The sequence below is a fragment of the Hemitrygon akajei genome, chromosome 23, assembly GCF_048418815.1.
Source record: "Hemitrygon akajei chromosome 23, sHemAka1.3, whole genome shotgun sequence".
In the NCBI taxonomy this organism is placed as follows: Eukaryota; Metazoa; Chordata; class Chondrichthyes; order Myliobatiformes; family Dasyatidae; genus Hemitrygon; species Hemitrygon akajei.
In genome coordinates, this window is record NC_133146.1 from 54,155,859 (window position 1) to 54,172,433 (window position 16,575).

Genomic DNA, 16,575 nt, shown 5'->3' on the forward strand with positions numbered 1-16,575 from the left:
GCATGGTAGTGTAGTGGTTAGCACAGCGCTTTACATCATCAGCGACCCAGGTTCAATTCCCACCGCTGTCTGTAAGGAGCTTGTGCACTCTCAAAGTGACCACCTGGGTTTCTAGATTCTTCCCACAGTCCAAAGGCATATGGGTCAGGAGGTTAATTGGTTATTGTAAATTGCCCCATGATTAGGGTTGGGTTCAGTCGGGGAGTTGGTGGGCACCGTGCTTTGAAAGGCCAGAAGGGCCTATTCTGTGCTCACCCAATCAATCAATAAAGAAATAAGCAGATAGATAGATAGACAGACAGATTGGTCAGTCTTCATCCACAGAGACACAAGAAATGATCATCTATCAGGATGCTATCTTTCTGTCCAGGAAATGAAGAACTGATGAGCTTAGTACATAAACCTTCATCTGTGTTATTTTTCAACAAACTTCTTTTTTATCTCTCATCTATAAACCCGAAGATTAGAGAGGAATTAATCCCTAAATCCTTTAATTGTTCATTTCTTTAATACTCGCTTTGAAGCACACACAACTGTTCGTTAAGAACTCGGACATCTTTCCATGTTCCTTTTCGGCTGTTTCTTAAACATTTTGCATCAGTTTTTTTTTCTCTATTTTACCTGCATTAAGTAAGTGCAAATTATTGTTCAGTTTAAAAGATAAAAACTAAATAAGCAATCAAAGGTGAATTCACCATCTTTTTTACACATTCTTGGGGAAGGGAAGTCAATGAAGAAATTCAACATTGTCTACAGCATGCACTTGCTTGTTTGAGCATGTGCATCAGTGTCTAACTGCTGATAAAATATGTCATAAACACCTAGTAATCATTCCAACAGATCAATACAAATACCGTCTTTATATTGGGAAATATTCATAATGTGATTTACTATTTTATATCATCTCACCAAATTCTATGAAAACACTCCTCAACTTAATATTACTTAGAAATACACATTGAACTGCCTTATTTGGTTGTCATCCATTCTTTCTGCTCTCATTGTTGTGTTGATAATTATTTAGTCTGTTCATATGTTCAGATTTACTATGATTAATGACTTTTGTGTTAATTGTTGATTGCTCAAGGCTTTTACACTTCTGTCTTGTAAACTGTTGGTTGCTATCATGTTGTCTGTTCTGGCATTGTCCTGTGTTTTATGCTTGGCACCATGCCACAATTGATTTTGGTGTGTTTCACATACTGGCAATAAAGTGATTCAGAATCTGATCAATTTTGAGCTGGATTCAAACATTTTCTTCCATTGTTAAAGTTAAATATTATGGAAGTAAGTAAAAGCATTATTATAATATAACACAAAAAAACTGCAGTGGCCCTGCAAGACAAGCAATTTGCCTCAGTATTTTCCACCATATTTTAAAAAAATCTTTTACGGTATGATTCCTTTCACACTCTATTACAAAAGAATGAACATACATTTTCACACCAGATGTTGTCCATTACAGATACTTTCTTCTAAGATCAGCTTTAATAGCTGAATACAGATTTAAACTTTTTCTTCAACTACACTTACCAAAAAAAACTTCTCGTATTTTATTGGGAACCCTGGTACTCTGTCACCAGTAAGCAATACTTACCTTTGCAGAAGGAATGAAAAGAATAAATCAACAGGAAAACCTTTTAACTGCAATATCACTGATATAATATCCAATTAGTAAAGCTATTTATGCAAATTACTTCAGCTTTCAAAGGGCCTACCCCAGACAGCAGTTACCTCAAAATATCCCATTGATAAGCAATTAACTAGTATTGTGTTGGGCACATTTTTTTGTCCAAAAGACAATTCAGATCTCATATAACATTCAATACACATAAGATAAGCTTATCTTAATAAGCTCTCAACTTGTCGCACTATCATATAGTCTAAGTAATTTAACAAGAGGCCAAGTTTAATTCCAATGGGAACAAGAGAAAGAGGCGAATTGCCAGATTTCTTATCAGTTTTTACATTAGCTGCTGACCTGGGAAGTAACGGTAGCTGCTATCAACAAATGCATTAGCATCCCAGTTTCTCTTTCGACACAAAATATGGCCGTTTCAGCAAATTTGGTGTTTTTATCTCAGTGAAGTTCTATCTTCAACTTGTACTACATGCATAGAACTGGTGAAGAACGGCACCAAGAGGAGATCTATGTTTTTTTGTATTGAACCACAGGAGGTTCTCCAGAGCTATCGCCTTGAATTTGTGATAAATGGTATAGTCCAAATTCTATTGCAAGAAATACAACTTAATCTCTTTTAAACAAAACATTGTACCAATAGCTTTATAAAATTATTGTGTTACAGAAACAGAGTGTTTTTAGCTTTCTAGGTTTCATAGTTAGTTTCAACATCAAGTATTGTAGCATTTGATGCATTTGTTGTAATAGCATCCTAAATGCACCTAAACTGTACAGCCTAACTGTATTCTTCATGTGAATGTTCTGCAGGCTTGCAGACAGGATTTACAATTTGCAAATACTGGTAAAGTTCCTCTTCGCTTTGCTTTTTCTGAGAAATTTAATGTACACAGGCATCTGGAGAAAATGACTCCTTGGTGCTCTAATCTGCCGATCTCAGCAGGGTTCAAATCTTGCACAACTAAGTGGACTGCAGCACTGAAAATATGGCAGAGAAATCGCATGAACACATTGGACGCTTTTCAAAACAGATACCTCAAGAAATATTGCACCTGGTAGAAGTACAGATGAAAATGTGCTAATGTGTCAATGAAACACAAAGATAGATTAATGTTTCAGAAGCATGCCTCTTCAATTGGGTAGCATCCAAAAATGCTGAGTCCCAATGAGGAGCTCAATTCCAAAATGTTAACCAATATATCATTTTCAGAATTTAATTGATCTGATATTCTCAAACTTGAGCACACAATTTGTGGCAACTATTGTGTGTGGGCAATATCGCCTACTTAAATGAACCCATGACTCCAGTCAAAAACCAAAGAACTTCATTTATTTCTACGTCATATCCAATATCTAGAAAGAAAGGTTTACAGATAACTTACTCTATTGTTGTTTGAGAGGCCTTTATTTATGTCCACATCAGCTGCCTCCATATCTTACAAAATCATGGTAACTGAATATCACAGTTAACTCCATGTTGTGAAGTTTCTTACGATGTCCCAAAGAAGGTGATAAAATTACTTAAATTCAAGTTTGCTCTGTTTCCATCTTTTAAGTTGAGCACATATTCAATTCTCCCTGCAATCTGAATTAATTGAAAGACATACCTGCAGCCTTTTCATTTCTGAAGGAATCACAAGTAAATAGTTGCAGGAGTAGACCATCCGGCCCTTCAAAATTGCCCCTCCCATTATAATATGATTATGGCTTATCTCTGCAAAGCTCAACTCCTCTTCCGTGCCACTTATACATACCCCTTATTCTTCAATCCGTCATCCACCATTGATTCAGGTTCTCCCACCTTCCATGGGAAGGTATGTAGAATATTTTTTTCTTTGGGGTGGGGGGAATTCACTGACCCTTGGAGAAAAGAAATTCTACATAGCTTAGTTTTAGATCTATCTTGTAGCTACCTTGGTTTTAGACTCTCCTACTAATAAAAGCAGCCCAACATCAATCCGGCAAAGACCTCTCAGGATCGTACATGTTTAAATAAAGTCACCCATCGTCTTTCTAAATTTTTTGTAATATCGGTGCAAACTGTTTGGTGTTGCTTGGTAGGACAACCTTCTCACCCCAAAAAGGTGAATCTCCTTTATATTTTTTTTAGGTAAGGGAACTAAAACTATACACACTGTTTCAGTTGATCCCCACCAACTCTCTGCACAAACCTCCCTATTATTAAATTCCAGCCCCTTTGCAGGATCAGTGGATCATGGTCTGCCTTTAGCCCCAAGTTTTTCCAATACTTTATCACTTTTTATATAAGTTCTACCATGTCAATAGAAATTAACGATCTGATATCATAGCTATGTTAGCTATATCTTTCATGTATTCACACAAAATGCTAGTGGAACACAGCAGGCCAGGCAGCATCTATAAGGAGAAGCACTGTCGACGTTTCAGGCCGAAAACCTTCGTCAGGACTAACTTAAAGGAAAGATACTAAGAGATTCGAAAGTAGTGAGGGGAGGGGGAAATGTGAAATGATAGGAGAAGACCGGAGGGGGTGGGATGAAGCTAAGAGCTGGAAAGGTGATTGGCGAAAGTGATACAGAGCTGGAGAAGGGAAAGGATCATGGGACAGGAGGCCTCGGGAGAAAGAAAGGGGGAGGGGGGGAGCACCAGAGGGAGATGGAGAACAGGCAGAGTGATGGGCAGAGAGAGAGAAAAAAAACAAACAACTAAATATGTCAGGGATGGGGTAAGAAGGGGAGGAGGGGCAGTAACGGAAGTTAGAGAAGTCAATGTTCATGCCATCAGGTTGGAGGCTACCAGGCCGGTATATAAGGTGTTGTTCCTCCAACCTGAGTGTGGATTCTTCTTGACAATAGAGGAGGCCATGGATAGACATATCAGAATGGGAATGGGACGTGGAATTAAAATGTGTGGCCACTGGGGGAGCAGGATCTCCCAGTGGCCACACATTTTAATTCCACGTCCCATTCCCATTGTGATATGTCTATCCATGGCCTCCTCTACTGTCAAGAAAGCAGGATCTCCCCTTCTTACCGCATCCCTGACATATTTAGTTGTTTGTTTTTCTCTCTCCCTCTGCCCATCACTCTGCCTGTTCTCCATCTCCCTCTGGTGCTCCCCCCCTCCCCCTTTCTTTCTCCTGAGGCCTCCCGTCCCATGATCCTTTCCCTTCTCCAGCTCTGTATCACTTTCGCCAATCACCTTTCCAGCTCTTAGCTTCATCCCACCCCCTCCGGTCTTCTCCTATCATTTCACATTTCCCCCTCCCCCCACTACTTTTAAATCTCTTAGTATCTCTCCTTTCAGTTAGTCCTGACGAAGGGTCTCGGCCCAAAACGTCGACAGTACTTCTCCTTATAGATGCTGCCTGGCCTGCTGTGTTCCACTAGCATTTTGTGTGTGTTGTTTGAATTTCCAGCATCTGCAGATTTCCTCGTGTTTGCTCTTTCATGTATTCAATGTATCTGCTAGTTGTTTGTTTGCTGTTCTTAATTCTCCAGCCTTACACGTGCACCTACACCAACCTGTCTTTCCTCTCACCACCCCATCGATTCCTCCTGACGCTTCCACAATTGCTTGCCACATGCCTGCATTCAGGGCAATTTACAGTAACCAACAAGCCTACTAAATTTGCCGACACTACATTGAATGGCCTTATCTCAAACAATAATGATGTGGCCTACAGGGAAGAAGTCATCTCTCTGACACAGTGTCAAGAAAACAACCTCTCCCTCAATGTCGCAAAAACAAAGGAGCTGGCTGTGGATTACAGCAGGAATGGAGATGGGCTAACCCCTATTGACATCAATGGATCAGGGTTTGAGAGGGTAAACAGCTTCAAGTTCCTCAGCATCCACATCACCGAGGATCTCACGTGGTCTGTACACACCAGCTCTATGGTGAAAAAGGCACAACAGCTTCTCTTTCACCTTAGACTGTTGAGGAAGTTTGATAAGGGCCCTTAAATCCTAAGAACTTTCTACAGGGGCACAACTGAGAGCATCCTGACTTACAGCATCACTGTCTGGTACGGGAGTTGTACTTCCCTTAATCGCAGGACTCTGCAGAGAGAGGTGCGGACAGCCCAGTGCATCTGTAGTTGTGAACTTCCCATGATTCAGGACATTTACAAAAGCGGGTGTGTAAAAAGGGCCCGTAGGATCATTGGGGACCCAAGCCATCCCAACCACAATCTATTCCAGTTGCTACCATCCGGGAAGCAGTAACACCGCATAAAAGCCAGGACCAACAGGCTCCAGGACAGCTTCTTCCACCAGGCCATCAGACTGATGAAGTCATGCTGACTTGAGTGTACTCTGTATTCATTGAATGTTCTATTTATTATAAATTACTATAATTGCACATGGCACATTTAGATGGAGATGCAACAAAGATTTTTATGCCTCATGTATGTGAAGGATGTAAGAAATAAAGTCAATTCAGTTCAATTCAACTACCATGACATTGGCATTGGGCAGGAAATGGGCAATCGGTGGAAATCCTGGTTGTCATAGGTTGAATGTGCAAACTCTATACAGACCAAGATGGGACCCAGGTAGTCAGAGCTGTAAGAGAGCAGTTCTAACCAGTGGACTACAGTGCTGCTGCGGATCTCTGCCACACATTGCAATCTGCTCACTCCTACCTCAGGAAGATCAGCCAAACTCCACACAAAAGGAGAAGAGATTTGAGTTACCTTTCTCTTCCGCCCACAAGAAATGATGGAGCAGCTAAAGGTGTTAGACTGCATCGTAGGCTTCCCCACATGGGTAATTAGTGACTGCACTAGTGTTTGGATTTACAAGGATTTCCTAGGCAATTTTCTGTCATTAGGAGCTAGAAGTCTTGCAAAATAAAAGCTCACCTTGATACAGTTCTTCCCCATACTGTTCAGGTCTCTCAATCCTACTGGAAACACTTTCCCTTCCACTCCCAGCCCCATTACATCCATTCACTCAATAGTAACCCAGTCCTGTGACTGAAAGAGTGTCACTAAACTTGTGGTATGTTCCCAAAAAACTGCATAAAAGGGTTACTTCTGTGGTGCTACAAGAACTTGCAACACATTAGTAGGGAACATCAAGCTCAAACCAGTAAGCTAGTTTCACCTCTGGTATTACACAAGGGACCCCATAATATTGCATTGTGAATGCTCTTGCTCTGTAAACACTCACAAATTGGATTAGGATGAATCTGGGTTAACACAAAATACAGTGTAGAGAACATTATAACAACTATTTGACTGTCTTTCCAATAAACTTTTATCGCTTATTGATTGTGTGCGACTGAGTTTCTCTATAGCAGGGGTTGCCAACCTGAGATCCACGGATCCATGGTAGGGATCCATGTCATTAAAAAAAATTGGGAACTCCTGCTCTAAAGAACGTAGACCACCAGAAAACTAATCTTGGACTACACAAAAGGCTTTCCAAGTTCAGGATGTCAGCAATCAGAGTCTGTATTACTTTAACTGATATTATGCATTTATTGATGTACTAAATGACAAATACATAACTCTTAAAATATAGGCATTAAATATGGCTCTGACTAAGATATTTAGCTTTAGTTAATTTTAGCATTTTATATACAAAACATCTTTACAGTCTCAGGATTTACCAAAACTGATGAATCACCATCAGAAGTGTTGCAAAGATTAAAATAAATACTGGACTAGACCAAGGTTATTCAAGATCTCACTAATAATGCGCAAAGAACTGCTGTTCTTTAAGTGTTGTGGCATCAGTTCAAAGCAAAGTAAAAATGAACAAGTTCTCTCAGTGACACATTGGCTTACCTGTGATCTAACTCCAAGTAACCCCCTTTAATCCAAATGTTCATCAATTTGCCAAACACAGATCTATGAATCTCAGACAGTTACACCTGGCATCAATTTTGTTTTGCAGAGAGGCATTTCATTTTTCTACAGCCTTTAGACTTTAAAAATCTTAGCTTCTCTGCTGAACAAATGGGCTCTCTTAAACTATATTTCTCATCCTGGAGTCCACCACCAGTGAAATTTCTCCCTACCTCTTCTTTCTATTCCTCTTATTATCTCAAAAACTTCAACAGGTTTATTCCTGGGAATATAACCCAAGTTTCTTCAATGGATCTTTAAATCCCCTTTCACTGCTTTGATTTCTCAACTATCAGAACTACACAGAAAATCCAGCATTAGTTTAAATAATTAATTCATTCATATGTAAAAATACAAAATGCTGGCAGAACTCAGCAGGCCAGACAGCATCTATGGGAGGAGGTACTGACGACGTTTCGGGCCGAAACCCTTCATTCATACGCATGTTTTTCAAATAAAACAGTCTGGGTTTTTAGAATTAGATGGCTTTCCCATCATTGTATTCAGCAATAAAATATGAACATTAAAATTAAAATTGCCTGTGGAAATCCTAACTAGATTCAGTTTTTAAGGAGCAACAGAGATTTGCACATCGTGATCTATATGTAAACTCCTGCTGGCATCAAATTTGATTAGTGACAACAAAACAACCAGCATGAAGTAATGTTTTTCTCTGTCACAACACACATTTATTCTCTCTGCAAAAATACCAGATGAATAGCATTGGTTATTACTTGAATGAAATGCTCTCTCATGAGGATATTCTGTCTCATAGATACATGAACAGTTAACCACCAATAATGGCCAGCGCGATTTTGAGTCCAATTGTTGTTTATGGTCAGTTCAGGTAAATACAGCATTTGAGTATTCTTAAACACTTAAATAAAGGCTTGAGGACATTTATTATTGCATTCTGGATAGCTATTGAAAGGATCCAAATGACAAGCATGTATTCAGGTTGGCTTAAAGCACTAAATACCAAATACTCTAGAGAACTTTTACGTAGCTGTTACTGCTTCCACTTTGTTGTGTATTTAATATTTCAATAATATTTGAGTAATCTTGTATATATATTGCTTGGTTAAGCATTCCTGTTCATTTAAATAATTATTATGGGTTATATGTAAAAATACATTAACTATGTACATCATCATGCTACCACGTGATACGTGCGTGCCCAACTTAAAGTAAACTCGAACTACACCTGTATTTTTGGACTCTTGTGTTTTCTTTGAATTAATTTAACATTTTGAAGTTACAAAACATAACACACCTCATGGAACCAAATATTTATGTCGATCATTAAAAAATGCAAACTAGTACAAAATTTCTGCAGGACGGTATGCCTTCACTGCAAAATAAAACACGCAGCAAATGCATTGTCATAAAGTCATTGCATCAAGCAGTACAGGAGCAGGCACAACATGTCCATGTAACCAATCAAGTACCCATCAATACTAACGTATTTACCAGCACTTGGTCCATAGCCCTCTATGTCTTGGCAAATCTAATGCTCATCCAAATGGTGGAGTGAAGATACATCTCTACCAAAGGAGGTGTAAGGTGCCTCTTCCTTCCAATAACCACTAATCACCCTTGGGCAAGGTGTAGCATCTGCTTAGTCACACCCCTTCCCCCCCAAATCAGGGCCATGTGAAGCCATGGGAGCAGGTAGTGGATGGTCGTATGAGGAACTGATGCATATCACAAGTCCTTGTTATGATGCCATTGATGCCAGGCAGACAACCTCTGAAGAGTATTGATAATTGCTGGGGGTCAATTATCTTGTAAAGGCACTATCCAGAAGAAGGCAAATGGCAAGCCACTTCTGGAGAAAAATTTGCCAAGAACAATCATGATCACCTTGACCATCCATGTCATACGACAGGGCACATAATGATGATGATGATGTTGTGAAAGCCTTTCCCTCCACCACCTTCCCGGGCAGTGCACTCCAGATTGCAATCACCTTTTTCTCTATTTACTCAGATCTCCTCTAACCCTATTACTCCTAGTTTAAACTTAAACCTGGTTTTAGACATCTCCATTCAGGAGAAATGTTTCTCACTATCCATTTTATCAATGGCATTCATAATTCTGCAGGCCTCTATCAGGTTCCCTTTTCGCCTCCTCTCCCCAAGGAGAACAAACTCCACCTGTCCAGTCTCCCCTCAGAATTGAAACATTGCTTTCCAGGCGATATCCTGGAAAACCATCCCACTGCAGGGCAACTTCTACTGCCCATCCTACAGCCTGGCCACCAGAACTGCAGCTGTGGCTTTGGCAAGGTTTTATGAAGATGCATATGCCTCCATGCTCTTATATTCTATGCTCTAGCTATTGAGCACAAGCACCCTGTATGCCTTCTTCATCACCTTATCAACCTACATTGCCAACTTTAAGAACTTATGGACATTTTTGGTTTATGCCCTATTTTCATTAAGACTCCCAATATGTATCACCTCACATTGCTTTACCCCATTTACCAGCTGATCAATACATTCTGTAACTTGAGGCTATCCTCCTATCATTAACATTACTAACTTTTCTTCATTTGTAAGCCTACACCAGGGGTTCCCAGCCCGTGATCCACAGACTCCTCAGTTAATGGTAGGGGTCCATGGCATAAAAACGGGTGGGTACTTCTGTCCTATGCTCAGATCCATATTTAGCAAACTGCAAGGGTCTCTGCATCAATCCCTGAGACACGCCACTCATCATTGGCTTCTAATCACAAAATAGATTCTAACCATTGCCCTCTGCTTCCCAATACCAAATGAACTGCAGATCCACACATTAAAATTGTCAACTGTCCTTTTCCCTCCGTAGATGCTGCCTGACCTGATGAGTTCCTTCAGCTCTGGATTCCGGCATCCGCAGTCTCTTGTATCTGCAACTGTGGTTCCAATTTGCCAAATGGGATCCCATGGACTCTGTCTTTTAGGACCAGACTTCCAGGGACCTTATTAAAGATCTTCCAGATATCCATCAACTGCACCGCCCTCATCAAAATATTTCACAAACATAATCAGATTAGTGAGACGAACCTACAATGACTATCCCTGATTAATCTTTCCTGTCTTTCCAAATGTAAATTTATCCTGTCCCTCAGAATCTTTTCCAATTAACATTAAGCCTACCATTACCATTACTCAATGGCAACACTAACACTAACAATTGTTGCTTGGCTGGAATTACTTGCCTTATTACCACTGCTCTTGTTGAATAATTAAAATGCCATATTTACTGTCATCCAATCATCTGGCAGCTCATCCATGACCAGCAAAGATTTAAAAATCTGTCAGGACCTCAACAATATTTTCCCCGCCTGTCATTTTAGCGTGTGACACATCCTGGGGAATTACTCAGAAGTGTGCCTACTGAGACATTCAATACTTTTTTTCTTTTTAATGATAACATCCTCTAGTATATTCCTGACCTCCTCTCTGAAGTCTGAAACAGTAATGTTGAGAGGTTTTAGAGTGAATTATTGCAGGAAAAGAACCTGCTTAAGCAACAATGCCTGGAGGAGCCATGTATCTGTTTTCTGTCTGTATTATATTTTGTGCTGCACATTTATTATGGATTTTGGTAATTTGTCATGTGGGTTGGGGAGTGGTAGAAACAAATGAGTATAGTTAAGTATTCACACTTTGTCTTAGTTAGTTTAGTTTAGGTGAGAAGGAGCGAGCCGGGGGGCGGGGGGTGGTGGGGGTAGATGATTTTTTTTGGTAGACTGCTTAATTACACTAATTTGAATGCTAATCACTCTTAATTCGCTATATCACTAATTAGGTTTCATTAGTTTTTTATATCGGTATAAGATCGTTCGTCTTTGCCGGTTTCGTGATAAGGGGCTGAACTGCTTTTGTCGACTTGGAACTCAGTTATTTGGAAGCGCGTCACACAATGTCAATCCCCGTTCTCAATCCCTCCGCAGTATTGGTTTGTTTTAGTAACCACTTCAATGCCCGATACAATATCATCACTGATAAGTGATCACAGCGACTTGGGCTTCAATGCAACCACCATATTAGTAACCAATTGAAATGAAATCCGTTTCACTTATTGGTATCAATTTTAATTTGATTGCCTTGGTATTATAAAGGGATAAACAGCCTCAAAATGGGATGGCTAACTTCAACATTTTGGTAAGACTGAAGCTGCAGTTGGGTCCACAGCAAATGGCACCAAGTACCAGATGTCCATAATGTTCAGCTCTTTAATGCAGTAGTTTGAGATGATGTAAATGACAACACACCATTATCACTGGACCTGGTCAAACTGTGCTTTATCCTTTGTTAGCAATGGAGCTGAAAACACCCAATACAGATCAATTTGGAACTGGAGTTTCTAGAGAAAATAGAATGGTTCTCTAGGACTTCCAAATATAACCTGGACCACTGCTCTCCCAGGAAATAGCACTCCCCCACCCACCTTCCCATCCTCAAATTTACCACGCTGAACGATGATACAGCCAACACTGGCAGGGATTTCCAAAAGCAACTTGAAATGTCTGTTACAAACCATATTCTAAAATCTGTCACCCAGAATTGAAAATATCAAACCCATTGTTTGAAGGTCAATTACTTTTGGGTCTGACCAGTTCTGTACTCTTAAAAATCCTAGTGATTCTCACACACATTTTACTACTGAATGACTTTGATTAGAAAACAAAAGGAGTTATTAGAAAGATTTTCAAGGCAGTTAACAATGTCATCTCTGTACAAGGGGTGATTAATAAGTTCATGGCCTAAGGTAGAAGGAGTCAATTTTAGAAAACCTAGCACATTTATTTTTCAACATAGTTCTCTCCTACATGCACACACTAAGTCCAGCGGTCGTGGAGCATACAAATCCCTTCTTTGTAGAAGTGGTCCACAGCAGGGGTGATTGATAAGTTCGTGGCCTAAGGTAGAAGGAGATCCATTATACAGATCTCGTTACATGCATGTGCAGTTCAACTCTGAGTGAAAATGCAGAAAGTTTGAAGTTAATAACATTTCCTTCTAACTTAGGCCACAAACTTATCAATTACCCCTGCTGCAGACCACTTCTGGAGGTCCAAGACGTCGACTTCTACAAAGAAGGGATCCGTATGCTCCACGATCGCCGGACTAAATGTGCAAATGTAGAAAAAATAAATGTACTAGGTTTTCTAAAATTGACTCCTTCTACCTTAAGCCAATGAACTTATCAATCACCCTTTGTATTTTGCAGGTTAACAATTCATCAACACAATTTCTCGATTTTGTTATGCTCTTAAAGGGCACTGAAAATTTATTTTGAGTTAAAAACAGGTGGGTCAATGCTTGGGCACTACCAGCTTGTTCACTTGTTCACAACAAATGTACTGCATACAGGAATACCTAACTGAACATTTGCATGAAGGAAAGACTAATTATAGTTATTTGATGATGACTTGCTTGATCTTCTTAGGTCAGCCTGGTAGCCTAGAGGTTAGCACAATACTTTGCAGTACAGGCGACCCAAGTTCAATCCAGCTGCTGCCTGTGAGGAGTTTATATGGTTTCCTCCGGGTACCCTGGTGTCCTCCTACAGTCCAAAGATGTACCGGTTGATAGGTTAATCGCTCTTTGTAAATTGTCCTGTGATTAGGCTTAGATACATCAGGGGATTGCTGGGCATCGTGGCTCAAAGGGCCAGAAGGGCCTATTCCATCTCAATAAATAGGTAGTTTTTAAAAAAAAATAAACAGTTTTTCTCTATTTCCGCCTGATTTGACAAAGGTGGACTTCTCAGAATGGCATGTTAGGATGAATTGCATCAGAAGCAACAGTAAACATCAGGAAATGCAAACTGACTCTCCACTTAAAATACCTTTACTTTGCCTGTACTGTATAATGCTTAAGAAGGTCTATGTTATCAATTAAACCTTCAGATTTCCTTGATAATCATAGTTGTCTTTCTTTACCTGAATCTTCTGAGGGGATCTGCTCCTGACTTTCCTTTTCAGCAGCGGTAGGAGTGAGCTGGGGAGGGACTTTGACAGGTGTTGTCTCTTCTGGTGTCTCAAAGGCTCCCTCCGAGTCTGAGCTCCTAAAAGACAATGAACACATCTTGTGAAAAATTTATTCCAAGCTATTGAAATTCTAACCCCATGCCTTTTGTTCTTATATCTCTGCAATAAAATCAAGAGAACATGCCTAGTGCTGGTTATTTGCTGCATAAACTGGAGTCTATAATCTCCTCCACCGCACACAGCAGACCACGTCCATCGAGCCCACTGCACCGGAGACAGAATATGCCACGGGCTATAAGCCATTTCTTTACTGGTACCGTCCACAAGGTATCTTGTAGTTCAATTCAATGCAGCAGAGAAATGGATGACTTCCTGTTCACATATGTGAATGAGGTTATTGCTGACTAAGCATCTTTTATGCTCCAAAGAAATGACATTCTTTCATAAGCCCCCTGTATGGCAGACAGTGACTGCTTTTACACTGGGTCTCATCATTTTCCATTCATGTTGTGAACCGGCTGCTGGCACCGCGTAAGCCAATGCAGCAGAAGGTCTTCAGTGTCGTATCCGACAGCACCAACCACTTGATTGACTAGATCCTGTTCTATTATATTCACTGAATTTAAATGAGATTGCAAAGCCCAGTCTTGCTTTCGCAGCACCAGTGCCTGGAGCCTACCATTACCAGGAGGGTATTTTTGTTCGACACATACAATGAGATAGTCGCTGCAGCAGTATGATGCTTTGATTCTGCTATACCGGCCCCCTATGTTTTTACATGCCTAATTCTGCATCAAGGATAAAGATTTTAGAAATTAACACTTTGTTCTTTTTCAGCAGATTTTTTAAAATTGATCCAAAATAGCAACAATGAAATAGAGCCAACATTTCAGCTGACAATAACTGTAGCAGATGCACAATGATAACAAAAGGTAAGTGTCAAAATTGTGTCATCACAATATTCAAATCGATGAACATAGAGACTTGTGGACTGGGCAGACCGCTTCTCTAAAGCGACCGTCAGTTTGAGATAATGTTAGGAGATATCAAGGCTTCACAATAAAACAGGAACAGGAGTAGGCCATTGAACCCTCAAATTAAATCACCCACCTTACCCCTTGTCACTAAATGCTAAGAAATATTTTTTAAAATTTGCATATTTTTCTCAGTTTAAGATAGTGTCAGATGGACGTCAGGTTGGGAATCACCCTCGCAAATCTGCAGTCACATCTCTCCGATCCACACAGTCCATCAGCAGCTGTATGGGAAAATCCCAACGAATTTCAGCTTTGCTCTAAGTTGTGCGTGGCCCTGTACTGAAAACGTAGCGTGGCTCCTTCACCATCACTGGGTCCAGATCCTGAAATGCCTTACCCACCAGCCTTTTGACTGCAACTTCATCAACACCAGCAGCTCAAGAAGGGTGCTCACCACACACTCCTCGAGTGCAGTGAGGAACGCATTATTGTACCTTCATACTAATACTCAGCCCTAAACATCAACTGTTTATTTCTCTCCCAAGATACTGTCTGACATGCTTATTATCCAGCATTTTGTGTGTTTCCCTTCATTTTACGGTTTCTTCGTCCCCCCCTTCTTTCAATGCCCTTCCAAACAGAGCAGTTAGTGCATGACAAGTCCACCAACACTAAGTCCCCTTCAAGTTGCACATAATTTGGACAAAAATCAACCCCTGCAACTTCATGGGCAGATTAAAATTCTAAAATTCCTGTTTATAAGCACCATCTAGACTGCAGTGATTCAAAGCGGCCCACCAGGTACTTCTCGAGCACAAACAAGGATGGACTTTGTGTATCAACATTACCTCCTGCTTCCCCTACCAGAGGTCCCCAACCTTTACTATGCCATGGGCCAGAACCATTAAGCAGTCGGGAGCCCCTGAAAACGAACAGAGGAAACTAAACATGTATAGAGGGATGGGTAAACACTGTGTTAGTAAGTGTGCTGATTCTGCACAGTGAAACACTATTATGGGTTCTGTATTCATGAAAGAAGCCATGATGAGTTAAAATCATGTTCAAGGTAAATCACCTTATAGATCCCCATCTTTTGCTGATTGGGTGGGGGGAGTCACTATAAAGGAATAGATAATTACATGTAAGAATGAACCAGTTCAATCAGGAGTGGAGGAAGATAGAAACCAGTAAAGGAATAAAGAAAACAAAGCCAGCAATATCTGCTGCAACCGAACACAGTATTATCGACCAGCCAGCACTGTAAAGCCAATTTACAATGTGCTCGACTTTCTCTCTTTAAAAAAGCTGTAAATTGACATGTGGACAAGAGGATCACTCTGAGATTAAAAGTACTTCTAATAGTGATCAGTATTATTTTAAAAGGAAAGAGGACTGTATCCTTGATCTCTGCCAATTCTTTCATTTTCAAACCCCAGTAACTGTGCAGGCTTCAGCTGCGCTGCACCACCAACCTCAAGGCTGACCCGTTTCCTAGGCAGCAAATGACCCGGGGCAAATTCTGCACACTGCCTATCACCTCTCACCAGTGTATTCAGTCACAATTCAAAGAAGCATTAGGCTGGCCGGGGTATACTGTGACAACACGGAAATTTATTAATTTTTATTGTAGAACAGACAAGATTTCATTATCACTAAAAAGTCTGTATTCATTTATTTATTTCCTCTTTGGCTATGAACTTTTAAATAAAATTAAAATGGTTATGATAGATTTCTAAACTCAATGTACTAGCAGTATTGAATCAACCTGAATTTATTTTCATATTGGTTTATAATTATAATAATCTGCCTGTTCCATAGACTGTCAGTTCTCACCTGACCTTTTCACTGCTGTGATAGTATCTCCTTCTAAAACCTCAATTCCAATGTGGTACTCTACATTTTTGTTTTAAAAACTACATAGTAAAAGTAATTTGGCAACACGATTTGAGGATTGTAAATAAAAAATATTAAAATGTATAGGTTTGCAGATTCTAGGAATTGTTTGAGCATGAAAGCATATACCAAGTCCCTCCCTCTTGCTGGCATCATCATTATTGAGAAAAAAAATCACACATCCTTGAGCTGTGATGTAAGGCTTCTGCTACTTCCATTATCTCCAAAACTGTGTGATTGGGTTCAAGTG

General features: G+C 40.1%; 1 protein-coding gene across 9 annotated transcripts in view; it reads right to left on the reverse strand.

The window, feature by feature from the left end:
* LOC140715456 (uncharacterized) overlaps nt 1–16,575 on the reverse strand; it is a 274,016-nt gene that overhangs the window by 58,236 nt on the left and 199,205 nt on the right. For all 9 annotated transcript variants that reach the window (XM_073027670.1, XM_073027672.1, XM_073027667.1 and 6 more), the window contains one exon: nt 13,408–13,532. In XM_073027670.1, coding sequence (XP_072883771.1) covers nt 13,408–13,532 — 125 coding nt within the window. The remainder of the gene's footprint in view (nt 1–13,407; nt 13,533–16,575) is intronic.